This window comes from Malus domestica, chromosome 16 (assembly GCF_042453785.1).
Source record: "Malus domestica chromosome 16, GDT2T_hap1".
Classification (NCBI taxonomy): domain Eukaryota; kingdom Viridiplantae; phylum Streptophyta; class Magnoliopsida; order Rosales; family Rosaceae; genus Malus; species Malus domestica.
The window spans coordinates 9,808,440-9,833,137 of record NC_091676.1 but is presented as its reverse complement, the minus strand read 5'-3'; the positions used below and the strand labels follow the sequence as shown (position 1 = coordinate 9,833,137).

The 24,698-nt window shown below is 38.5% G+C and overlaps 4 protein-coding genes across 6 annotated transcripts; 2 read left to right on the top strand and 2 right to left on the bottom strand.

Annotated features, from left to right (window-relative positions):
- Positions 1-875: 875 nt before the first annotated feature.
- LOC103433128 (eukaryotic peptide chain release factor subunit 1-3-like) lies at positions 876-4,505 on the bottom strand. Of its 2 annotated transcripts, none has more exons than XM_008371360.4 (3): positions 4,255-4,505; positions 1,442-2,922; positions 876-1,359 (listed from the first exon to the last, which is right to left on the bottom strand). In XM_008371360.4, the coding sequence occupies exon 2, from the start codon at positions 2,879-2,881 to the stop codon at positions 1,574-1,576; it is 1,308 nt and encodes a 435-aa protein (XP_008369582.1). In that variant the 5' UTR covers positions 2,882-2,922; positions 4,255-4,505; the 3' UTR covers positions 876-1,359; positions 1,442-1,573. The 2 variants fall into 2 exon arrangements, with proteins under 2 accessions (XP_008369582.1, XP_008369583.1); XM_008371361.4 differs by having other exon boundaries at positions 876-1,299.
- A 726-nt stretch (positions 4,506-5,231) lies between these two features.
- On the top strand, positions 5,232-8,868 carry LOC103433129 (histone-lysine N-methyltransferase ASHR2-like). Its single transcript, XM_008371362.4, has 2 exons — positions 5,232-6,586; positions 8,730-8,868. The coding sequence occupies exon 1, from the start codon at positions 5,316-5,318 to the stop codon at positions 6,555-6,557; it is 1,242 nt and encodes a 413-aa protein (XP_008369584.3). The 5' UTR covers positions 5,232-5,315; the 3' UTR covers positions 6,558-6,586; positions 8,730-8,868.
- Positions 8,869-14,317: 5,449 nt separating this feature from the next.
- LOC103433131 (uncharacterized) lies at positions 14,318-20,282 on the top strand. Of its 2 annotated transcripts, none has more exons than XM_070815159.1 (14): positions 14,318-14,391; positions 14,632-14,966; positions 17,555-17,692; positions 17,803-17,884; positions 18,079-18,155; positions 18,232-18,338; positions 18,449-18,563; positions 18,675-18,791; positions 18,883-18,974; positions 19,097-19,163; positions 19,243-19,321; positions 19,426-19,517; positions 19,676-19,819; positions 19,924-20,282. In XM_070815159.1, the coding sequence occupies exons 2-14, from the start codon at positions 14,655-14,657 to the stop codon at positions 19,948-19,950; spliced, it is 1,449 nt and encodes a 482-aa protein (XP_070671260.1). In that variant the 5' UTR covers positions 14,318-14,391; positions 14,632-14,654; the 3' UTR covers positions 19,951-20,282. The 2 variants fall into 2 exon arrangements, with proteins under 2 accessions (XP_070671260.1, XP_008369585.1); XM_008371363.4 differs by having other exon boundaries at positions 14,325-14,497.
- An 8-nt stretch (positions 20,283-20,290) lies between these two features.
- Positions 20,291-22,347, bottom strand: LOC103433132 (UPF0481 protein At3g47200-like). Its single transcript, XM_029096131.2, has 2 exons — positions 21,618-22,347; positions 20,291-21,396 (listed from the first exon to the last, which is right to left on the bottom strand). The coding sequence occupies exons 1-2, from the start codon at positions 22,212-22,214 to the stop codon at positions 20,527-20,529; spliced, it is 1,467 nt and encodes a 488-aa protein (XP_028951964.1). The 5' UTR covers positions 22,215-22,347; the 3' UTR covers positions 20,291-20,526.
- Between the last annotated feature and the right edge of the window lie 2,351 nt (positions 22,348-24,698).

Here is a 24,698-nt window from a genome sequence, read left to right as displayed (position 1 = left end):
GTTTTCTTGTTGGGCTATTAGTTGCCTCTCATTTAATAAATTTTGTTCTCACATTACACGCTTGTGTCGTTGTTTTTATGTGATTTATTGAATTTGATGACTATAAATACATAATTATGTGTAAGAAGAAAATTTGTGTGCGGTTATTATTTCCAATAGAAAAAATGTCACAATGCAAAAATATTTTTTGCACATAGTTTCTTTTTCTGACATTCCTGTTTATTTGCCAATTGATTCTCTTTTGCTTTATTCCATTGAAAGACCAGAAGTAAACATGAATGTGCATGAGGCTGAAAATGAGAGTGAAAATCTTATGCCTATATTATAACCACATCACATGTTTTCTGCACCAATTTTAGAAGGATGGTGCTATCCACTCTCTTTTTAACCTTCCACACACTTCTCTCAAGGTTAAGCTATCAGACAAATAAATTGAAAAGATCAAAACATATAAAAATGAGCGTGAAAAGCACCACCTTTTTTTAATACCAATTGATGTGCCATGTTTTGTGTGTATATCCAAACACCATTGGATTCGCCAACATATAAGAGACATTGCTATATAAGTTATGGGATTGCTACCGTACTTATTCTTAGTTATTAAATTGAATAAATCAAAAGAAAATAACTGACATGAATAAACAAAGGCATGTCTTAAACTACTTGAGTTTGTTTAGAAGTTCTTTTTATAATGACTGAAAACACCAAGCGCGAATATTTTTAGAACCAATCTTTGGTAAAAACGCAAGTTCTTACAAAAAAACACTTCCAAGAGCTTTTAAAACCTAAAAACATTTTCTCTCAAAGCATCCAAAAGAATTCCATGACCAATCCAATTCCAAGTCTACACATCAAGCATCCAAAGGAATCCAACGTACCAAGAAAGATGAGGAGTATTAGCCACAATAAGCATAGGTTTACTTGTTTAGAGTCATCACAAGCAGATAAGAGAAACGTAACTCCTAGTTCAAACATGATTATTCAGCCCGGCTCCATCTCAAAGATGCGCCGCCACGACACTAGTAAATTGTCTCACAAGACAGACAATACCACATCGATGCTAGTAAATTGTTTCACAAGACAGACACGACACGACACGACACGACACGGCTTAAGTCACAAGTAAACCACAAAATACAACTACATAACCAAATGCGATGCGCAACCCCAAGGACCACAATGCAGCATCATTATGGGGTTCTCGATACATGGGTGCATATGTTCGGAAGGTCTTGGCCCAAAGGAAGCAGCCCTCGGCGTTGTATCCTCGTCCAATATGATCGATTTTCCTTGCCTCTTCTGCGATCCAGATGAAATCACCAGATCAAGGTTTTCAGGATCAGATAACAATGTAATGTCCTTCAAGAAATAAAGACACGATAAAGGGACTGATCGCTGTAAAAGAAAATAATTTTATCTAGATTAAAGAGGGAAGAAATACCTCAATCAAGCGTGAGCATGTTTCTGTCAATAGCTCAGGAGCAGCAGCAGCAACCACGACTCCGAGCGCACTGGTGCAGGCTTTTTGCACCCCACCTTCCTGCACCAGTTTTGGGGAAGAGTTGATTGATTGCTATTCAGAATCGTCATAAACTTCTTCATTGTCAGAAAACTCATCAAACGACCTCATATCAAGCTGGTAGCGAAGAATCCCCCCAATTCCACCAAAACCACGGCAGAACTGTGACCCCTCCTGTGACTTATTGGTGACAAACTCAAGACTACAACCAAAGCGCCTGTACTCGTTAGCAAACCACTCCAGCAGTGACATCTTGTCCTGAACCTCTAGGTCCGCATTGGCAGCATCCCGGAAGTTGCTCTGGTTGTTCTCCTGCTCCTTGTTGAAATGCTTCACTATAATCTCGCCAGAAATACTTTTCAGCACATACCGATTGATGTCGAGACTTTCCCACACAATAAGAATTTCGACAGCACCCATCTCTAGAGCTTTTAGTGTGTCGTCCACACCAAAAACATACTTTCCTGTATCCTGGCTGATCTCCTCAAAGTATTTTCCTATCAACTTCTTCTCCTGTATGAATTTCACATTGGACAGGATCTCTGCCGACAACTCAATAGCCTGGTTGAAACCATTCTCTCCTCCATAAGAAACATCCACCACATTCAGTATTTTGGCCTGCAGACGAGGATCAAACATATCTGACTGACTAAGCTCAGTTTTGAAGTCAGCTGACCCAGCGAGTATTAATCCTGAAACATTGGGCTGACTGGTGGCAGGATTAATATAAAACTGGGTTGCAAGCTCCGCTGTCTTCCTAACATAGTTGTGTCTCTTCTCCATTCGAAGACGAGCAAAACGTAGAGCTGATTGCCCTCCTCTTCCGTGCTTCTTTGGAAGGTCAACACTAAATTTATGAAGCACCTCTCTAGTGTTTCCACTTAATGTCCCAAAAAGTGTCCCATTTCCATCCATGACAATGAAGCCAAATTTGTCATCAGATTCTAAGAGTTCATTCAGCGCTTCAATATGGAACTTGTTGTCACAGAGGTAAAGAGATGCATTGATGGGCCTGAAAGGCTCAAAATCAATGGTAACCTTTTTCTCCTTCCCATCGTCAGTAACAATGGTACCTGTGTACAACACAAGCCCATTAGGAGGAACCTTGTTGTAAAGCTTGAGCCTCTGCTGCGCAGAAGTAATAGCCCCAAGAACAGATTGACGATTCACCCTGCTCTTAATGTTCGATGCAGTTCCAAATTCATCACCAAGCATCTTAGTCACACGAGAAATCTGATCCCGGGGAGGCATGATGAGAGAAATCATGCTGGTTCCATTACCCCTTGCAGCTTCAAGTGCCTTGATCAGTTTCTTAATCTTCCAAATCTCAATGTTCTTATCAGTCTCGTGACCATCTGCCATTCTGAAGAATTACAGCAACAGCTGAAACAACAAATGATGGCCTGCAAAATAACATTGAGCAGATGAGTTTCAAAAGAACAAAACCAGATGAAATAAGGCCACCAATTACAAGACAGAGTAAAACTCAATAAGTAAAGGCAAAATACGAAACAAGAAGTAACAAATTGTAAAGTGCCAGGATGCAGAAATTTTAGCCATAAATACTAAATTCAAAGAACACAACAAATATCCGCGCATTTCACTTTGGAAGGTTTAAGCAGCCAACAACAAAAATGAAAATGAAGAAGCATATAAGTTAAGAACTAGAATGCAAGAGTTGTATGATAACTACATACACTGTTCGAAAAACACAACAAGTCACAATTTCATGTTGGAAGAGTTAAGCAGACGACAAACAAAATGAAATGAAGAAGCATATAAGTTAAGAGGTCTAACTATAAAAAATGAATTTGGAGAACACGACAAGAAGTCTTCATGTTGAAAGAATTAAGCAGCTGACAACCCAACATGCAAATGAAGAAGCATAAAAGGTAAGATGTTCTAACTATAAACACCGAATCCGTAGAACACAAAAAGAAGTCATGCATTTCACGTTGAAAGTGCTAAACAGAGGACAACCCGAAATGCAAAACAAGCAGCAATAAGGTAATAGCTTGAATGCAAAAGTTATAACTATAAATACTGAATCTGGAGCCGTTGAATCCACATTAAAAGGAATAAGCATCCTAATTACACATGTTACCACATATTCTGAGGGGCACACAATCTAAATTTATAAAATACCAGAATGCCTCCACACTACATACTTTCATGCAATCTATTCAAATCCAGCCATAGCACGTAACAAGGGATGAGACGCATGCATATACCCAAAAACACACATCCCCGGCAACAATTGACAAAATTCAGCTAAAAATAATAGATACATGCTATCAAGCATAAAATACAGCAACAATTATTCACGATGGAAACTATTAATCACAGGGCATATCAATACAACCACAAATTATGCATAAAACCTGATGATTTCAACGCAAAAACAAAAAGCATGTAACAAAAAAGTAAAAAAATAACAATCATACACGAATTGATTGCATATCTTCAGAAAAAAAATCAGCAATCACAATATGCATACTGCACAGGGAATATAAAATATACCAATTTTCAAATTCGACAGAATTAAACAGCAGATCGAAACAATTGAGAGAACAAAAGCGCATAAGAACCCTAGAAAAATCGCATAAGAACCTTAGAGAAATCGCATAATAACCCTAGAAAAAGTCGCATAACAACCCTAGAAAAATCGCGTATGAACCTTAGAAAAATCGCAGAACAAAATAATAACTACAATAAAAAGGCGGAAAGGGGAGGACCTGATGGAAAGCGCGCAGCCAAGAGCTCCTGGAGAGTCGAGAGCGGAGGATACTTTGATATTAAAACAAGAGCTGACAGAAGGGACGTTCGGTTTATATAGTACCACCAGGCACCGCTGGGCCTAACCCTAACCCAACTTTTAACCCTGGTTAGATTAGATCAACCCGTCGTCCCACCCCTTGCAATTTTGGATTTCTCCGGAACCGACCTTTACCACAACCAAAAACAAGGACAAGAACTTGGCCACGATAATAAATATACGGCGGCTACCTATTTAGACGTCAAAACTTCCAACTCAAGTTTCTCTTTGGGCTTAAATCCAATGCGTGAACATGGTGCTTTGGATTTTCTGGCCATGAGAGGAATGGAGGCCCATGAACCTAATTTAATCTACTCTAGCATTTAGATCTATTTGGTAGGTTGGATGGGATTGAGCTTTAGGAATGAGATTGGATTGGTAAAGATTGGTTAGATTTTGTAAGACGGGACTTGTAACTTATGGATAATAATATGTTATAAAATTTATTTTATTATATATTCATAACTCATTATGTTTAGCTTATATGTCGAAACAATTACTTGTGCCCAATTCACTACTTCAAATGCACAAGTTAAACTCGATCTATGAGGGCATTCAACCAGGTTTATAGCGCTATATCTTGTGTACGAGGTTGAAGTAGGTGAATTAATTATCTTAACTTTTTTTTATACAAGTGATATTTAGTAAATTTAACTTGATACATCACAATGTCTTGAACAAAAGCATTTAAGGCATTCTCTGCTTGTATATAAAATGTGTACCTTACGTTTGATTAAAAAAAAAAAAAAAAAAAATCTTAACTGAGATTAAATCACTTGGCCAAACTCTTTAGCCCCAAACAAAAAATGAAGCAAAGGGTAAAAGGGTTTCCGGGGCTTAGGGTTAAAAAAAAAAAAAACGACTTACGTGTGAAAAAAGGAAGGGTTTAGGGTTTAGGGTGATAGCGATAGTCATTTAATTTTTGGTCACACCTCTGATTGTCTGAGGCAACTGACCGAAAACCGCAGGAAGCAAACGGATATGACGAAGGAATCATTGAGGGTAACGGAGATAGAAGGGAGAGGACGGGGGTTAGTGGCTGCTCAGCCACTCAGGGGCGGCGAAATAGTTCTCAGAGACTCTCCGATCCTCCTCTACTCCGCTCTTTCTCTCGTTGCTCCTTCTCCCCAACCTTACTGCCAACACTGCTTCAAAACCTTACAAAAACCCCAACCTCAAGCTCAACCCCAAGTATGTCCATTGTGTTCGCACCATGTCTTCTGCGGCCCGAATTGCCTCTCCACCGCTCTCTCATCCTCTCACTCCCCTTGGGCCTGCTATGCCCTCCGCCTTCTCCGTGACTCCCCTTCGCCGCTCTCCGGCCAGCCGCTCGAGCGGCAGGTCCAGGCTAGTTTCCTGATCGCCGCCTACAACCTCGCGGCGGTTTCCCCTTCCGATTTCCAGATTCTATTGTCTCTCCAGGGCCAGCCACACGACCTCGCCGACGCCGACACCACGGCTGCTGCCCAGTTTCTTCACTCTCTCATCTCGACACTCTGTGCTCCCCACCCAGTGTTCCTAGAGCAGCCGTTTACGGTGGAGCTCTCGGCGGCCCTGCTGGCCAAGGACAAGCTCAACGCCTTCGGATTGATGGAACCCTTCACGGAATTGTCGCAGAGAGCGAGCAGGGCCTACGCCATTTATCCGAAAGCTTCGTTCTTTAACCACGACTGCCTCCCCAATGCCTGCCGCTTCGATTATATCGACACAGACAGCGAACACAACACCGACATGGTTATCAGGATGATCCATGATGTTCCAGCGGGGAGGGAGATTTGCCTGAGCTATTTTCCGGTTAACCAGAGCTATTCGAACCGGCAGAGGACTCTGGCGGAGGACTATGGCTTCGCTTGCCAATGTGATCGCTGCAAGGTGGAAACTAATTGGTCTGACAATGAGGGTGAGGAAGAAGAAGAGTGTATGGATGAGGACCAAGACCAGGAAATGGAAGCAGCCTTGGAATCAGAACTGGAATCCGGAAATAACATTGAAGAAGCCGAAGCTCAAGCCCAACGGGAAGCCGGGAATAACGTCGAAGAAGCCGAAGCTCAAGCCCAAGGGGAATCCGATTTCCCACACGCCTATTTCTTTCTCAGGTTCATGTGCAATAGAACCAATTGCTGGGGCACTCTTGCTCCATTGCCCCCAAAAGATGACGGAACTTCTTCGAATGTCATGGAGTGCAATGTCTGTGGCAACCTTCAGAAAGATGAGGATAGCTAACTAACTGCTCTCTTGGTTGCTGGCTTTGTGTAAGTTTGATTATTATCTTTCTGCATTGAATTCACCTTGGGAGCAGCCTCTCCATAAATGGGGTAAGGCTAGCCGACATTCACCTCTCCCAGACCCTGCGTAAAGCGGGAGCCTTGTGCACTGGGTACGACTTTATTGAATTCACCTTTTGTTTTAGTTAGTTAATGAGTTAACAGCTAGAAACTGAATCCTTTGTATTTTTTGAGTTTCGACGCTAAATATGAATATGCACCTTCTGATCAAACTGCTCACCAGTTTATGTGATGATTGCTTGTAAACTTCTATATTAATGAAAAAAAGTTGAATTGGTTATGTTTAAGACTCCTATAATGAAAATAAGATAAGGTCACTTATCGAGATGAAATTGGTGTGTTATCAAGCAAGCATTTAGAGTGTTCCTCTGGTTTTATCCTTGCTAGGCAATTTAAATTTGTATCGCCTGATTAGTCTAATCTATGTGTCATCCCGCAGAATCCTTAGCAAATTGTAAGCGGTTACATGCCCTATTGTTGTTAGCACGTGTATTTGTCCGTCATCAGGACATATTCAGAGTCTTCAGACCAAAGTTTAACTATGATTAGGAACATGAAGAAAAAGTTTACAACTCCCCTATTCTCAGAGTCTTCAGACCAAAGTTTAACTATGATTAGGAACCTGTTCTAAATGTGTGGATTTTGGTTTTCTTTAGGAATGAAATATTTCTTCTTCTCTAGTTGCTTTACTTTTTAGGATTCTATAGGGAAAGACAAAAAAGAAAGACCAAAATCACAAAAGAAAGAAAACAACAAAACAATTCCAACGCATCTAATTGCCACTTGGTAAAGCTTTTTAATGATAAACTAGACAACTGTGATTTTGATACAGCAAATTGACAGCCGGAAAGCCTAGATGTCCTCCTGTATCTTGATGCATGTACGCATGTACCTAAAAGGTCGTACCCAGTGCACAAGGCTCCCGTTTTACGCAGGGTCTGGGAGAGGTGAATGTCGGCTAGCCTTACCCCCATTTATAGAGAGGCTGCTCCCAAGTCTCGAACCCGAGACCTACAGCTCATGGGCGAAGGCACTTGCCATCGCACCAAGTGCGACCTCTAAGTACCTAAAAATATATAGTGGAAGAAGTTTGAGTAAAGGGTGCATACTTAAAAAAGGGATAGCAAAAGCCTATACTTTTAATGGGAAAATGACTGCATGCTTTCTTTGGGAGCAAGTTGAAATATATGGCAAACCTTCTCATAAAACTAATACGAACATGCATATTAGTTAAGGATTGTCTAATTTTTTGCGTACAAAACTAGTTGATCAGATTGGGATAAATCGCAAGACTTTCATGCCAAGCCATGATTCTATAGACATCAAGATAATTTAAGTGCATCCGTAGAAGTAGGTATATGTTAAAAATACTCGTTGAATGTTTAGATCACAGGCTTCAAGAGATCAAAAGTTGGTAATCACAATCTTCTCAATGAAAGAAAGCAAAAGCATAATTAGAGGTTTCAGAGTTTTTATTAAATTGGTTATTCCTCTTTGCAATGTTCGTATTTCTAGTTCTTGTTTTAGGAATACGATGACCCAATGATTCCTGTGGGTGGATTGCTGGTGTGTGCGCCATTGTCCTTTAATATACATAAGCATTTTTTCTTTTCCTTTGTAAGTTAGGGCCAACAGGTGCTTAGTGGGAATTCTTAATTCTCTATACTTAGATACCACGTTGAGATAGGAAAGCTTAATTTCATGCTACGTTTGGTGACAAATGAGGGATTAGGATGCTGACTTTTTATTGAAGCAGTTTAGGGTTTTCTCCAAAAGGATCAGTAGGTTTCATGTTCAATTAGTGTATAAGCATATGCTAGCTGTTTGGAATTGTATTCATCAGATGGCATACGCTACCTGTATGCATTATATAGCCTCCTTTCCTTCTTTGGTTTGAAACTATACTATGTCTATCATCCAAAAATATAGTAATGTGATGTTTAAGCCTAGAAAATATTGCACCTAGGGCGGTCCAATATAATTGTCCATAGTCTTTTGGAAAGCGATGCTTGAAATAATCTTTTGGAAAAGAAAAAAAAAACATCCATAGTCTTATTTTCTCTGGTAGAGCTTACTCTTAATAGAAGCTGATCTTTCTTTTCGATTACAGAAACATTGGTGAAGGAGCACGGGCAGACATCCGCCAGCACCAATCATTCAAACTGCGTGACCCGATAATGTGGTGGTCCGATATGCTATAGGCGGTAAGATTTTTGCTTTACTCAAAAGAAAACTCATAGCAATCAATGAATAGCTAATGACATCCAATTGATTGGAAAACTTACTTGTGTAATAGGCCTATTACAAGTTTGGTTTTGGTAACTGACTATTCCCCTTTAACTGCTCCACCCTTTTGATCGAATCAAATACGTAGATGCTTTCCTAATCACGTTATATGAATCACCCCACTTGCTGTTTTGGAGTTTTTGGACCACCATATGCTTATTATAGTTGCACCGCCTACTACTCTCGTGTTTGTAATGCTTCCAACTTTATCAGTGCGTAATGCCCCTGCAAAAGTTATTAAGGGTGATTGTGTTTTCAGGTTTAGGACGTCATGAACGGCGTTGTCCGTGGCTACAGCATGTAATCGTGTTTTACCTAATTTTTGTTACTCTGCTTAACGATGGGTTTGGACGAGGGATTTCTAGCTATTTTACAATTTAGGGTTTAGAATTTAGGTTTAACCATAAACACTAAACCCTACAAACAGATTGTCTACCCTCCTGTTATAGTGTCCTTGCTATCCCCTTCTATTTGTACAGTCACGGTTAAGCAACGTCAATATTTTATATTCCTATTATTTTTTGTCTTAGCTTTATAAAAAAATCAATATAAAATGTTAACATGACTTAATTGTGACCGCACAAATAGGAAAGGATGAGAAGGGCACCATAACAGGAGGGCAGACAATCTGCCTCCGATGAAAATATACGGTATGAGTAATGGGCATTACCAAATCACTTTTAACTGAATCATTTCAAGTAATCATTTGTAAATCACTCTAAGTACATTGAATCTACTCATTTTAAATTCCCCAATTTCATATTTTGTACATTTTTAATGTGTTTCGGCGAAGCAGCTTATACGGAAAGCAGTGTCAAAGTGCTTCTGCAATAATTACTTAAATTTTGTTACAGAGTTGGACATGTTTTTTTTTTTTAAATTTGAGACATCAAAATGCTTGTGAACATAAATGTTCACTAAATAAAGCAATCTGTCATTAATATCGTGTAGGTATATGTTGTTGATATTGATGTTAGAAAAATGTTTTTGACACACTCAGATGTTTAATCCGCCTCACATTGTATGTATTTTTTTTTAATCTTTTTTTAGTAGAGCAATAATGTTAATGGATCACATAGATAGTTGTTAAAAAAAGATTATTGCTAAGAATTGAACTTACATTACATGACATGAGTAATTATTTTTTGTCACTGCGATAAAACTTCGGATGCAAAATCAAATGAAAATAGTTATGCGATAAAACTTCGGATGCAAAATCAAATGAAAATAGTTATGAGCTGCCTACCATATTCATGGAATTTTTTTGAAGCATAGTGGAGTGGGGCGGGGCGGGTTTGCTTTGTGCTTTTGCTTATTTGTCTGCGTTATCTTTGCCCATGTCCGTTCCTTACCAATGAGGATCTTAAGATATTTAAATCGTGTCCGTTTAACATTTATCGTACGATTAATTTTTATCAAATACTATTCATATTTAATTTTAAATAAAAATATTTAAAATAATTTCTGACAAATATCCGAAAAGAATCATCATTGGTTCCTTATCTTCAATCTTTCTTTTCTTTTTCTTTTTTCTGTGTGTCTGTTTATCTCGCAACCTCATCACAGGATGGAAACTTATCAACTCGTCACTGAAATTGAATGCTGAATTGACCATAAAACAAATCAAGTGCATAAAGATAGTGGTGAACAACATGGGAGGTGTAGCCATTCCTCTTTATTACTTTTGCTTTTTCCTTTTTACGTTTTGAGAGTTTCAAATTCTAAATCTTGTTCTTATTCGTCATTTTAATTATATTTGTCTTCTTTTAAAAAGTTGTATATTTTTTGACAATATTCGAAGTTAAGGTCTTCATTAGATTACTTTTTAGTTAAGTCAAATATTCGAAGTTATTGAACGATAGCCCTTGCAAATAATCTTCGAACGATCTTCTTTCTAGCGTGAACCACATTTTCTACTTGGTGGGGAAAATCAATTAATTTTGGAAGGAATATTGAAATTAAAATAGTAGTTTTTCAATTTTTTTACGGTATATAGTTATTAAAGTTGTACTAAATATATACACAAGAATGTAACGTGTACGTACATGCGAAAAAAGGAAAATAAATTTGGAAAGAGAGTCTAATGCATGAGTTTTACATTTTTTTAGTAATACAATTACAACCCATGGTTTGCTTCCATTATTCAAAATCCAGGCCAAAAAGCAAAAATCTGAGCTGCTGAAAAGCAGTCCCATCCCAGCGAGAAACAGCTTCAGCTGTTCACGTCACGCTTTTGGGAAGTCAGGCATTTTATGTTTGCGGCTCATCAGATACAAAGAGAGTCGGGATTCGGGAAAGCAATGCCAAAATAGATTGAGAAAATCTAAAGCCGGCAGAGAAGGAAGATATTTTCAGATGTATCTGTCGCATATTGTTATCATTTTATATGCTATAACAAATTGTATTTTAAACAAACGATATTATCTATAATAAGAATGTGTGAAAGTGATTGAGCCTCGTAATAGGCTGGCCATAATGGTTTGATTCAAATGTCATAAAATTTTCAGATGTATCTGTCGCATATTGTTATCATTTTTATTATGCAATAAGGGCAGAGTTATGGCCATAGATTCTTGATCAAACATAAAATGACCAAAATTAAACCACAAAAAATGTCATTAGATAAGATACAAGCCATAGTTAGAGGTGATTTTCTATTATTCTTTGTGACAGTCCTGCTTTCCTAAGATACACATAACTTTCTAGTAAAATATGGAACGAGTATAGTATATGAAAAATATGTAAATATTGTTCGACAACTTTGTCATAAAAAAAAAATCATATTATTTCGGCCATTTTTTATTTTAATATTTATTTACTTTTACTCTTGATAGAAAACGTGAATTGTATATATTTATTATAAAACGTGTCAAAAAATCGTGTGTTAAATGTAAAAGTATGTACGTCTATAATATGTGTATAGTACTTTGTAGTTATGAAATATGTGCATTTTAATGAATCATCAAAACGTGTATGTTAAGTGAACTTACTAACTATTATTGGAATTAGAGATATAGGAGATTAGTTATGCGATACGTGAATGTACTAAGTGGTTTGGTACTGAGGTGCTTTTATAAAAAGTGGTTATAAAAAAAAACTGAGCTCAAAAAGGTGTTTGGTAAACACTTAAAAACAGCTTATTTTTACAGTTTTGGATAAAAAAAAAATTGAAAACGTGAAACAGCAAAATTGAGTTTATTCTCACAGCACAATAGAAGCATTTTTTTTCAAAGCATAGTAATACCAAACCAACTCTAACTATTACTGGGATTAGAGATGTGGGAGACTAGATATAGGGCTGGTTTGGTATTACTGTGATTTGAAAAAAAAATTGTTTTTGCTGTGCTGTGAGAATAAGCTTATTGTTACTGCTTCACGTTTTCAGTTTTTTTTTTCACCCAAAACTGTGAAGATAAGTTGTTTTTAAGTATTTACCAAACACTTTTTTGAGTTCAACTTTTTTTATACCCACTTTTTATAAAATCACCTTAATACCAAACCAATACATACTCACGAGTCCTAATACAAAGCAGATTCTTATTTATAAATTATTATGCGGGGATGATAATTAAGGGATTTTAGAGGGTAATTACGGGAAAATACAGGGTGCAAAACAAATATCTGCTATGTTGCAATCACTAAGGGCGCGTTTGTTTGGCCGACTTAAGTTTCACTGGATTGGAATACTTAGTTAGAATCAGTAATCCTATGTTTGGTGTAAATTGAGATTGTGTTTAATGGGATTAAGCTGGACTTGTGCTGACTAAATCCTTCGCTAGGTGGGCTTAGCGAGAGCCACAAAAAACGATGAGATTCATAGTCCCGTTTTTGTTCTTCGCTTCACCTCGTGTTGCTTCGCTTCACCTCAGGCTTGAGCGACAACGTGCCTTCCCTTTCTCTGACTCTCTCTCTCCTCTTCCCTCTTCTTCATCTTAGAAGATCTCCAAGTCTACAATATTGGGCTTGACGGAAACGAATCCAAGAAATCCAAGCCATCGTTGTCTCTCACTTCCCCGACTCCACAAACCCCAACTAGTCGTCGGTCAGCTCGCGAGGCATCGCTGCAGGCCGGTTCCGCAGCTCCACAGACTTACCGCTCTGATTAAATCCACGAACTTGGAAAGCTCTTTCCAGTTGGAATCTTGAACTGAACAAAAACCTGAAAAACCAAGCTCGATTCTTTGTTTTGTAGAAGAAAAAAAATTTGGCAATTAATTGGAGAAAAAAAGGGAAGGGAAGGAAGGTGTGGGACGGAGAGAACGAGGGGGATAAAGAGGGAGAAAAAGATGGAGGCTTCTAGAGAGAGGGAGAGTTTATTATACCAAACCAATACATACTCACGAGTCCTAATACAAAGCAGATTCTTATTTATAAATTATTATGCGGGGATGATAATTAAGGGATTTTAGAGGGTAATTACGGGAAAATACAGGGTGCAAAACAAATATCTGCTATGTTGCAATCACTAAGGGCGCGTTTGTTTGGCCGACTTAAGTTTCACTGGATTGGAATACTTAGTTAGAATCAGTAATCCTATGTTTGGTGTAAATTGAGATTGTGTTTAATGAGATTAAGCTGGACTTGTGCTGACTAAATCCTTCGCTAGGTGGGCTTAGCGAGAGCCACAAAAAACGATGAGATTCATAGTCCCGTTTTTGTTCTTCGCTTCACCTCGTGTTGTTTCGCTTCACCTCAGGCTTGAGCGACAACGTGCCTTCCCTTTCTCTGACTCTCTCTCTCCTCTTCCCTCTTCTTCATCTTAGAAGATCTCCAAGTCTACAATATTGGGTTTGACGGAAACGAATCCAAGAAATCCAAGCCATCGTTGTCTCTCACTTCCCCGACTCCACAAACCCCAACTAGTCGTTGGTCAGCTCGCGAGGCATCGCTGCAGGCCGGTTCCGCAGCTCCACAGACTTACCGCTCTGATTAAATCCACGAACTTGGAAAGCTCTTTCCAGTTGGAATCTTGAACTGAACAAAAACCTGAAAAACCAAGCTCGATTCTTTGTTTTGTAGAAGAAAAAAAATTTGGCAATTAATTGGAGAAAAAAAGGGAAGGGAAGGAAGGTGTGGGACGGAGAGAACGAGGGGGATAAAGAGGGAGAAAAAGATGGAGGCTTCTAGAGAGAGGGAGAGTTTATTAGAATAAAAAGATAGAATTAATTAATATAATATTATTAGATATGATTTAAAAAATATAATATTGTAGTTTGTTATTATTCTTATTTTTAATCCGACATTGCACCAAATGTTTCATTAAGTTAGTCTAATTTAGTCTAGTTTAAACCAATCCAGCTTAATCTCTGAAGTTAATTTAGTTCAAGATAATTTGGTGAAACAAACTAAAAAATATACAAAAACACCTTTTCCTTTTGGGTTATATATATATATATATAACCAGGGGAGAGAGAAAATTAGAAGAGCATAAAAGGAGAAAGAGAAATCAGAAAACTTGGGGAGCATTTCCAACGCAGTCCTGCAAGGTACTGCCTCTTCTCCTTGCGGCTCCGCTCCCCCTCCCAAACCCAAACAAAAAAAGTCAAGAGTTTTATTTTATTTTATTTGATCTCTCTTACCCTCCAAAATCAGGTTTGTGTGGCCAATATTGAAGATTCATATTTCCATATATTTGTTTCCTTTTTCTTCTGATTACGAGCGATATTACTACTCTAACATTCTCGTATTTGTTATCTGATTTGCATATCATGTCCATTTACATGCAGAGTCCATAATAGGGTAGGGAGATATGGCGATGTACGAGCCTATTAAAGTGTACTCGGACGATGAAAAACGTGGTATGGCGGATCGTATCATGGGGAAGAACATTAATATCGGTGGTGGTGATGGTGTTGGTGGCGGTGATGGCGGTGATGGTCATATGGACGCCGATGTTGAGATGGCCGTCCAGCCGATATCAAAGCCTCCCACCGGCGTCGGGGGCGCTGCTTGTAAGAATATTAGTAGCGGAGAAGCAGCGGTGGCGTCATTGCCTTCGAAGTCGCGGCAACAGCAGCAACGCCTTGTTTCCCTTGACGTCTTTCGTGGACTCACGGTTGCGGTAACGTCTGCTTTCCCTGGATTTTCATAGTCCTTCATCTCTCTTCTATTTTTGCCTTCTATTTTTGGTAATGAAAAAAGATAAAAATTAATTTTAATTGATGAAAATAAATTTTAATGGTTAATATTTGAAGGCATTTGGTAGATTTTAGTATTAAAAATGATTTTTTAAAATAAAAGTTTTCTTTTTCATTAAAATAAACAATGTCAAAAGTGTTTTGCATGAGTTTAAGCTTTGCTCTGTTGTTTGTTTGTTTGTAACTGTCAACAAAATGGATGATTGATGACTAATGAACTGTTGCTAAACAGCTCATGTCACTTAAAATAGACCCCAAACTAGCTCCTTAAGAAATAAAATTAATGTTATTGTTCTTATGCATTTTTCGTTATGAAACACTAGCGTGTTATTTTACATTATAAAATTTAGAAGAACGGAACTGGTTTCTAGTTCAGTATTTTGCTTGTTTTTAAGTCTTAAATGAGTTGGATGAATGTGATCTGCTATGAAAATTTTGAAATTTAAGATTGTGGCAAAAAATCTCTTCTTTGTTGACTTTTTCCGTTCAATTTTGTTTGAAGAAATGGAAAATAATAAAAATCCAAATCCACGAAATAAAATGGTATCCCTCTTTTGTGGGTATCATGATTAATTGCATAAGCTTCTCTTATGGTTTTGGTCAAAAATCGATTTCATGTCTTTGTGTTCTTTCCTTTCAACAATGTCGTTCTAAAATCGATATCTTCTTTTGAAAAATGTTAAGGAAATTTTCTCGGCACCCCTAATGAAAACTGTCTATCACTTCATATTTTTTACATAATATTTTATAATATTAACATGGAAATTGAGATTAGATTGTGAGTTTTCAGAGATTTCATAAAAAATCTCATTTAAAATAGTCTCTTTATAATTTCTCTTCTTTTATGTTTTTGCTAAAAAATTAATTATATATTTTCTTTTATGTTTTTGCTAAAAAATTAATTACTTACCCCCTTACCTCCGGCCATCCACCCCAAACCCTACATCCAACCATCCGCGCCACCCCGTACCTCCAGCCTCTCGCATCCACACCACCGATCTATTTAAAAGTAAAACATGTTGATTATTTAAAAATCTTGGAATTATTATTTTCAAATACTAGATTTCTAATCAATTTCATTTTTGTTTTAAATCTTGATGCCACGTAATTAACCTAATGGAAAAACCAAATTTTCAGATTTTGTCAAATTCAAAAACGAAAATTAACATATTTTTAATTCAGCGAAGAAATCTAAATTATAATACAAATCCACCGACTAATTACGTAATTTAATGAAAGGAAAAAAAAAAGATTTAATCATCTTGTTATTATTGTGATCAATCCGTTCGTAAATATTCGTGTGCAAATCCGATCTCGATTCACATGTGACATCAAATGCAACGGACACGGCACCCTCCTTTTTTCTCTCCTTTTGCAAGGCTTTAATCAAAAGACACCGACCTCCTCAATCTCAATGCCCGTTTCTCAGGCTTTTGCTTTTTGTATCGAGTGACTTGGAGCTCCACCACCAAGCGCCTAAAATTTACCTCCACTGATAGATTCTGATACGTAACCGGAATATATTTCATTTTATTTGTAGTCATAAAATTTTAGTATGAGCGTTCGAATTATGTGTGGGTGCTTATTTATTTGATTTAAGTACGTGCTTTTGGATTACGTGTCGGTTCTTATTCATTTGTTTTGTGGTCCAAATGCAGTCATAAAATTTTAGTATAAGCAATCGGATCACGTGTCGGTTCTTATTTATTTGATTTTAGTATGTGCGTTCGGATTACATGTCGGTTCTTATTCATTTGTTCTGTGATCCAAATGCAGTCATAAAATTTTAGTATGAGCAATTGGATCACGTGGTAATTCTTATTTATTTAATTTTAGTATGTATGTTTGGATTACGTATCGGTTATTATTCATTTGTTTTATGGTTCAAATGCAGTATTCTTTATCAAAAACACTCTCGTGTTATACATACGATATTGTAGACAAGTTTCTATCTCTCCTATTTGGACTATTTTACTTTTTCTTTAATCTCATGTGACGGGTTGATGTACCAAATCTATCGCGTCTGACATGTAGAGATGGGTCATACTTCCCAAGTATGTCGGCTTCGCCTGCAGTCACTGCAACTCCAGCTGGTTGGTCCATCCATAAATTTGCTTGGAGTTTATCAAATATTTTACGTGTTGCTGGCATTACTTGCTTTGAGTTATGTCAAAAAGCTCTGAATGCCATTTAACTCCTGCCACTTGGAAACCAGTGCAAAAGCAGTTTCTCTTCTTCTTTCAATATTTTATAAAAAACGAAAACCTAATTACAATTTCAAATACATCTTTTACATAACTTGTACTATACTAACTCGTACGAATATAAAAACCATTTATACGAGTGCTTGTATTGTTCTATTTGTTACATCATTTGACATGTCGATTAACTCGTTGTTTCACATGCACATGATACCAACATAAATTGTTAAATCGAACACGACCCATGGTCACCTGTAGTTGTGAATCCTGTTATGTTCGTTTCCATAATTGCTTGCCATTGTTTGATGCAGCTGATGATAATAGTGGACGACATGGGTGGAATCCTGCCTGCAATTAACCATTCACCTTGGAATGGTTTAACCCTTGCAGATTTAGTCATGCCATTCTTCCTGTTTATTGTTGGTCTTTCCCTTGCACTTGCCTACAAGGTACACTTTACATTTCTTGCTCCATCAATTCATTTTTTCTTCATGATTACGTGATCTCCGTCACAGTTTTAGGAAGAAGCTAGCTAACAGATAAATGTTTCTGCGTACAGAAACCGTCATGCAGAGCTGATGCTACGAAAAAAGCAGTTTTACGGACGCTGAAGCTTCTAGCATTAGGCCTTTTTCTTCAAGGTACACTAATATATTAGACAGTCAAACCGAAACTTTTCTCTATCGTCAGGCTATTAGCATTTGATTGATATGTTCATATGGCAATAGTGAACTAGTAATTTTATGTCTTCTACAAAAGACTTTTACTGCAAAGTTTGATTTGCAAACTATAAGATTTTGTATACTGAGCAATGTCCGACATATCTTTTGTCCAGGCGGATTTTTCCATCGCGTCAAGGATCTTACCTTCGGGGTTGATATCACAAAGATCAGATGGATGGGCATTCTACAGGTATGCTGTATTTCAGTAGGGTTATTTCTTAATTTAGAAACTTGAGAGAAAAGTTAACTAATTCTTTTATTCACAGAGAATTGCGATTGGATATATTGTAGCAGCGTTGTGCGAGATTTGGCTAAAGCGTGATAGTAATGTCAACTCAGGAAGATCGCTGCTCAGGAAATATCGATCTCAATTGTAAGTAATATTTATCTGCATTAGTAGCCCTATTTTTTTGTTTTTCTGCACCACTCTAATACTAATGTGTATATTGCTCCATTTTAAAAAATGTATGCCCTGTTTCTCAGGGCTGTGGCATTGATAATCACCACGATATACCTGTCATCGTCATACGGATTATATGTTCCTGATTGGGAGTACCAGATTCCTGTCGATTCCTCCTCTGCACCGAAAACATTTTCAGTAAGTTTCCATCATTTGTTTCTTAGTTCTTTCCTAAAATGTTTGAGAATTCGGCGTATGTTTTGCTTTATAAAGATATATCCCGCTTTTATACTCATCTCTTTTTTGTAGGTAAAATGTGGAGTACGGGGTGACACGGGATCGGCTTGCAATGCAGTTGGGATGATTGATCGTACGATATTGGGGATTGAGCATTTATATAAACGACCAGTCTACGCGCGAACGGAGGTAAGAATCTATTTCCTTTACTTAATTTCATTTAATTGTAGTGTTCCTCACTGTCATTAGTAATGGTTAACTTTTATTTGCTATTTTACAGCAATGCAGTGTTAACTCCCCTGATTATGGCCCGTTGCCTGCCGATGCTCCTTCTTGGTGCCAAGCCCCTTTTGATCCTGAAGGACTTCTGAGGTGTGTTTTTTACTTTTTTGCAGATCCCATTTCATCACTATTTAGATAGACGTGTATTTTGGTTATTTGTTTCTAATCTTTTCGTGTTTTAAAATTTATTTGCTTCCCCTTCGTCGTTGCAGTTCAATGATGGCCATTGTTACCTGCTTGGTTGGTTTGCACTACGGGCACATCATTGTCCATTTTAAGGTGAGAAAACTTCATATCAGGTACTTCTTTTCTTCCTCAGAGGATTCATATCTGTAACCATTACTCCCTCCAAATGCAGGATCACCGGGAAAGAATTCTACACTGGTCTATCTCATCCTCGTCTCTTGTAGTCTTAGGCCTCACCCTCGACTTAATTGGTACGCAATTCCAGTACAATTTTGTTAAACACACATAAAGAATGGAATTAGCTGCAATTTTTTTTTATCACTAAACTATCCTTTTTATGCTTCTTTTTTCTCAGGCATGCATATTAACAAGGCTCTTTACACATTCAGTTATATGTGTATCACAGCTGGTGCTGCTGGAATTCTCTTCGCTGCAATTTACTTGATGGTAGGGTTTCAAGTCAAGTCAAGGAATTTAAGAGAAACTTTTTTCACAATTTCTTTTAATTTTCTCTTCAACTTGACACCGTCTTAGCATAAATACTTTATGGTTCGGCCTTCCTAGTTTTCTCACTGCACTTCTTCTTCTTCTTCTTCTTCCCTCAGGTCGATGTGTGTGGCTACAGGCGCCCGGCTATTGTGATGGAATGGATGGGAATGCATGCACTGATGATTTTCGTACTCATAGCCTGCAATATATTGCCAGTTGTCCTCTTTGGATTCTATTGGAGGAAGCCTGAGAACAACATTGTAGTTCCTTTTTCTTTCTTTCTTGTGTTAGATGTCATTTTCTCGAATTGATATTCAGTTATCTACTGGTTTTGTAATCTGATAATCTATATTATCTCTTGCAGCTTACCTTGATTGGAATCGGAAAATGAAGTGATAAAGAGCAGCTCTCGGGTAATATGACTGAAGTGCCCGCGCAAGTACAGTCACTTTTTTCTTGGACTGTAGAACCCAAATTGTTCAACTGATTTTGGTTCGTTGCATTTCGAGATGTGAAATAATGCGGAGTTTGGTCTTTCGTAGAGGCCCCGGCAGGCACGGAGTCTTTCCGCCACTCTTTCCATGTATACAGTTGGAGCTTTCGTAGAGGCCCAAAATTTCTCTGTGAGGACTGAAAATTGTATGGAAAGATTTAGAATCCGGGTATTATTCATGTGTCACTACTTTTATGAAATCAATCATTATATAATACTATTTCGAGAAATCGTCATCTTGCAACATGCATTTTCCCTCACTGATGAATTATTTATGGATAGAAAATAAATGAATCTGGTGTTTCTTGGACATCGAGCAAACAAGAAGAAATCATTCAAACCAATGTTCTAAAAATCTTAACCTGCCACCCGACTAGCGCCTAGCGTCTTTTTTTTCAAACAAATATGGAGAAGAAATATGAAGGAAACCTCCCAAAACCCACAGATGATTGTTGGGAATGATCAAAACCATCTTCAACCCGTAAGCATCCATACAACCGACATAAGAACGAAAGAAAATATAAATCTTGATGGTGAGGTGGAGTATGCAGCGTTTGGTGGAGGCGGAGGAGGAGGCGCAGGGCTAGTAGAATTGTTAACAGAACATGCACAGGTGGGAGAATCACCATTTGGAAAGTAGTAGGGATATATGGAGTATCCGGTCTGAACTATAGTGAGCACGAAGAGGAAGACACCGGCAACGAGGGAAATAATAGCCCATGGATTTCTGAAATAAGTGTGCATGAGATTGGCGCGCCAGACGTTCCAAGGCTTCTTGCAGTAGTGATACACATTCTTATGCACCGCATCAAGGCTGCTTTCTGGATCAAGCGTTATGTCCTTAGAGAGCGAGTTGAAAAGATCCGCAACTGCCTTGTCGCTTCCCAGGGCATTATGGATGATACCTTTTGAGTGTAGGAGGGCAACATCTCTGGCATTGTCTATGATATTGTCCATGAAAAATATATAGGATGTGACCTCGTTGCCTGCCCCAACATGGAAGCGCTCAAACGCTATCAGATTCAAGAACATGGATTCGGTGGTGTCATCCACAATGATGGATGGGAGCCTGAGGATTCCCCTGGAGAATGAGATGTCTTTGAGGCTAGTGGTTTTGCTTTCCTTGAATCTGATCCCGGCTTCATTAAGCTCTGTCGCTGACCAGATGATTTCCTCATGACGATTCACAGTCTCTGGTCTGCAGTGACCTGTTTTGCAATAGGGCTCTCCCAGAAGCTGGCTCTTCCTATACACATCCAATGCGTGCACGCATTTTCCCGTAATTGAGGCTGCTGTACCGGGGGAGAAGAACTTGATTAGGAGCTTGATGACAAACCCTTCATCCTGCCAGAAACAAATAGAGATTATTGTGCAACGAAAAACATCAACATAGGATACAGAGGACTATGTGTTAGAACATGAGCATCCCACATGGGATACAGAATCTTATGTGTTATGTTGTTAGAACATGAGCATCCCACATGAGCATCCACATGAGATTTTATTTAATTATTATGCAACAATTTAATTTCCTGACTTGAGATTGACACTCTCTACATTAATACCTTAGCGTAATCGCTCTCAACCGCAACCAGCTTGTCAAGAACCAGGATTGGCAACTGATTCTCAAGCATCAACATGTCGCGCTTGATGTACGGCATCGTATGGAGCTTCCCGTGGTTGCTGAAGACGGGATCATTGGGAGCGTAATCATCCAGTAAATGAGAAGCAACCCGCAAGACTTCCAGCATGAAACAGCCATCCAGAATCATCAGCTGCAAGAATCTATCTGTATCATCTCTCCACTCAGGCTCAAGCGGATTGTACGAGTCCTTCAAATCCTGCACCACTTCAGCCAGCGCGTTGACGAACAGCTCAACAGGTTTCCCACATCTTTTCAGGAAATGGACAAGGGCGCGGCGCTTGTGCTCCTCCATTGGATTTAAATTATTGCGCTTGTGGTCCTCATTTGGATTTAAATTATTGAAATGGTAAGGCCCGAAGGAGACCACCTGGGGCTTGTAGGCCTTCTTGTTAATGTCCGTGATGCAGGTTGGCAGTCTGTATATCGACCCCTTGCTCCAATGCTCCTTCTCTATCGAAAGATCCTGCATCTTATCGAGCTCTTCGTTAACTTGAATAATCCATTTCGTGTCTGCCATGGCAATCGTTGATCGACCACAGGCTGCAGACACCGAAATTTGTTCTGCTCCTTTATATATGCTGTCTCGAAAATCGGAACTGTTTCCAATCTTTTGATTCTTGCATTACAAGCAAGATCTTCACTCCGACAAGCTAAAGTAGTGAAGAACAATAAATCGGTCATTTGTCTGAATAATGTCAGCTTTTTTAAAGCTAGATTGAGTGATCAGGAGTTCTCATAAACTCTACAAGTTTACAACATTTTCTTAATTTGATAAAAGTGAAAGATTCATCGGTCTTTAAATATCACGAGGCAACTGCTTCTGTGATTCGTTTCCTCTCCAGAAGACAAAGTTTCTAATCGGTTTAATTACGGATTCACAAACTTTTCCTTTTTCTGCTGGCTTCCTACTTGCTCTAAAAGCCTCAGGCCTACGGGCCCTCAGCCTTATGATCTGGTTCTATAGACTGAAATACTACAATGGACACTCGACCCTCGTTTAGTGTCAAGGATTGGCATATGCCGTAACGTGGAAGGAAGAAAGTTCTTTCCTCTACAAAATGGTGATTGGAAGGGATAATGTTGTGGGACCAAATCAGTCCTTAACACAGAGAGAGGATAGCGGATCTTCTTTGTGAGGATTATGGAGATCCTTCAATCACATTCGTTCATCGTATATCGTGCGGTCAGTTTTTGTTAGATACTGTTTATATTTAAATTTAAATAAAAAAATTTACAATAATTTCTGATCGCACGATATACGATGAACCAATGTTACTTGAGAATCCTCAATATCCTCACTCCTTAACCTAACCTAAAGTAGTGACCTCGATAAGTGTAAAGCTTTGTAAAAATAAAAATAAAAAAATGTCCTTTTTCTTTTTACATAAGTTTTGAAAATACATGCAGATGACTTTACCGCTGTGAAGGATAGCAATTATGCCTGTATACCATGCTGCTTATTTGAACCCTACTGATTTCATTTCTCCCATAACAATTAACTATTTAACCCACTAACAATATCATTTGTCACAAATAAAAATAGAGATGTGATATCCACACATCCCGTTTTACTTCTCACACATCTTTTTAATTTTCGACCGTCGGATCGGATGAATTGAAGAAGATCAATGGATATGAATTATCAAGGATGTGTGAATAACACATCCCTAAAAATATTGAAACTACTCACTCGAATTTGTGCTCGAGCCCTCAAGCTGACAGTATGAAAATATAATATGTTGATGCACAAAATCAGCGAGGACTTTGGTACAACAGAAAGTGTCAGGTTTGTGACCTTCGCTTGGTTGCTTCGATCACTAGTGAAGATAAGTACGTAAATGAATAAGGACAGGGAGGCAAACACAAGATGTACGTGTGGTTCACCCAGATCGGCTACGTCCACGGAGTAGAGGAGTTCTCATTAATTGTGAAGGGGTTACACAAATACATAGGTTCAAGCTCTCATTTTGTGAGTTCTAGTGAATAGTTTAGTACAAAATGACATTAGAGATTATTGTGGGAGAATGATCCCTATTTATAGAAGAGAGTTTCTAGTTTTGTTCTAACATTGACACGTATCGTGTTGTGATTGGCTTCTGATGTTGACACGTGTCGAGCTGTGATTGGCTTCTGATGTCGACACGTGTTGCATTGTGATTGGCCTCCTGGTTGAAGGGAAGCTCTTCTGGGTCCTTGACGGTATAACGTTGACCGGTGCTCAGTAGTTTCGGGATTGGTCAAGTATGGTACAAACAGTGCTCCCCTAAGTTCCCGAGTGAGGGAAGCTCCTCGGTTGGGGACTTGCAAGATCCAAGCCATTGAGTAATCACGAAACTTCTAAGTACTGAAGTGTGGTATCATTTTCACGTGCCTTATTTGTTTCATATGTAGATGTGGCATCTTCTCTGGAAGTACTTTTCCTCCATCCATGGGTGGTATCTTTAACCGATGAAGATGCACAAGGTAATGTATCAATTTCACTTGACGCTTACTTGTAGTTTCGGGCTTGGTCAAGTGCGATACAAACCCTATAGTAGGAGTCTCCCAAGTCGCCGAGCTAGGAGATCTGCCGAAAGAGGTGACAGACAAGGTAAGCAGTCAAACTTCCAAGCAAGCAACCCAGGATCGGAGGTTTGACTTTGGCTTCCGGTTGATTGTTCTCCTTCTCCTTGTCTCTCATTCAGCTGCCAGGATAAGGAGAAGCAAATGGAGAAGAGATGATATGAGATACTTTTGCTTTTGAAGAAGTAACTTTCCACAGGCTTATTCTTGAACTGTGCTGGAGGGTTTTCTGGTTCCCTTCAGAGTATAAGGCCGACTCAAGAATTTGAGGGTTAAAACAAGTCCATCAAATCTAGAGTACGTTCGACCTTGATGATATGGGATACTTTTGCTGTTGACGGAATAATGAATGTGGTATGGAAAGGTGTCGTGCTGTAGTGATCTGTTTCAGCTCACCGTTAAACCTTCTGCTTCAATCTTTTGCATGGCAGAAGTGGTG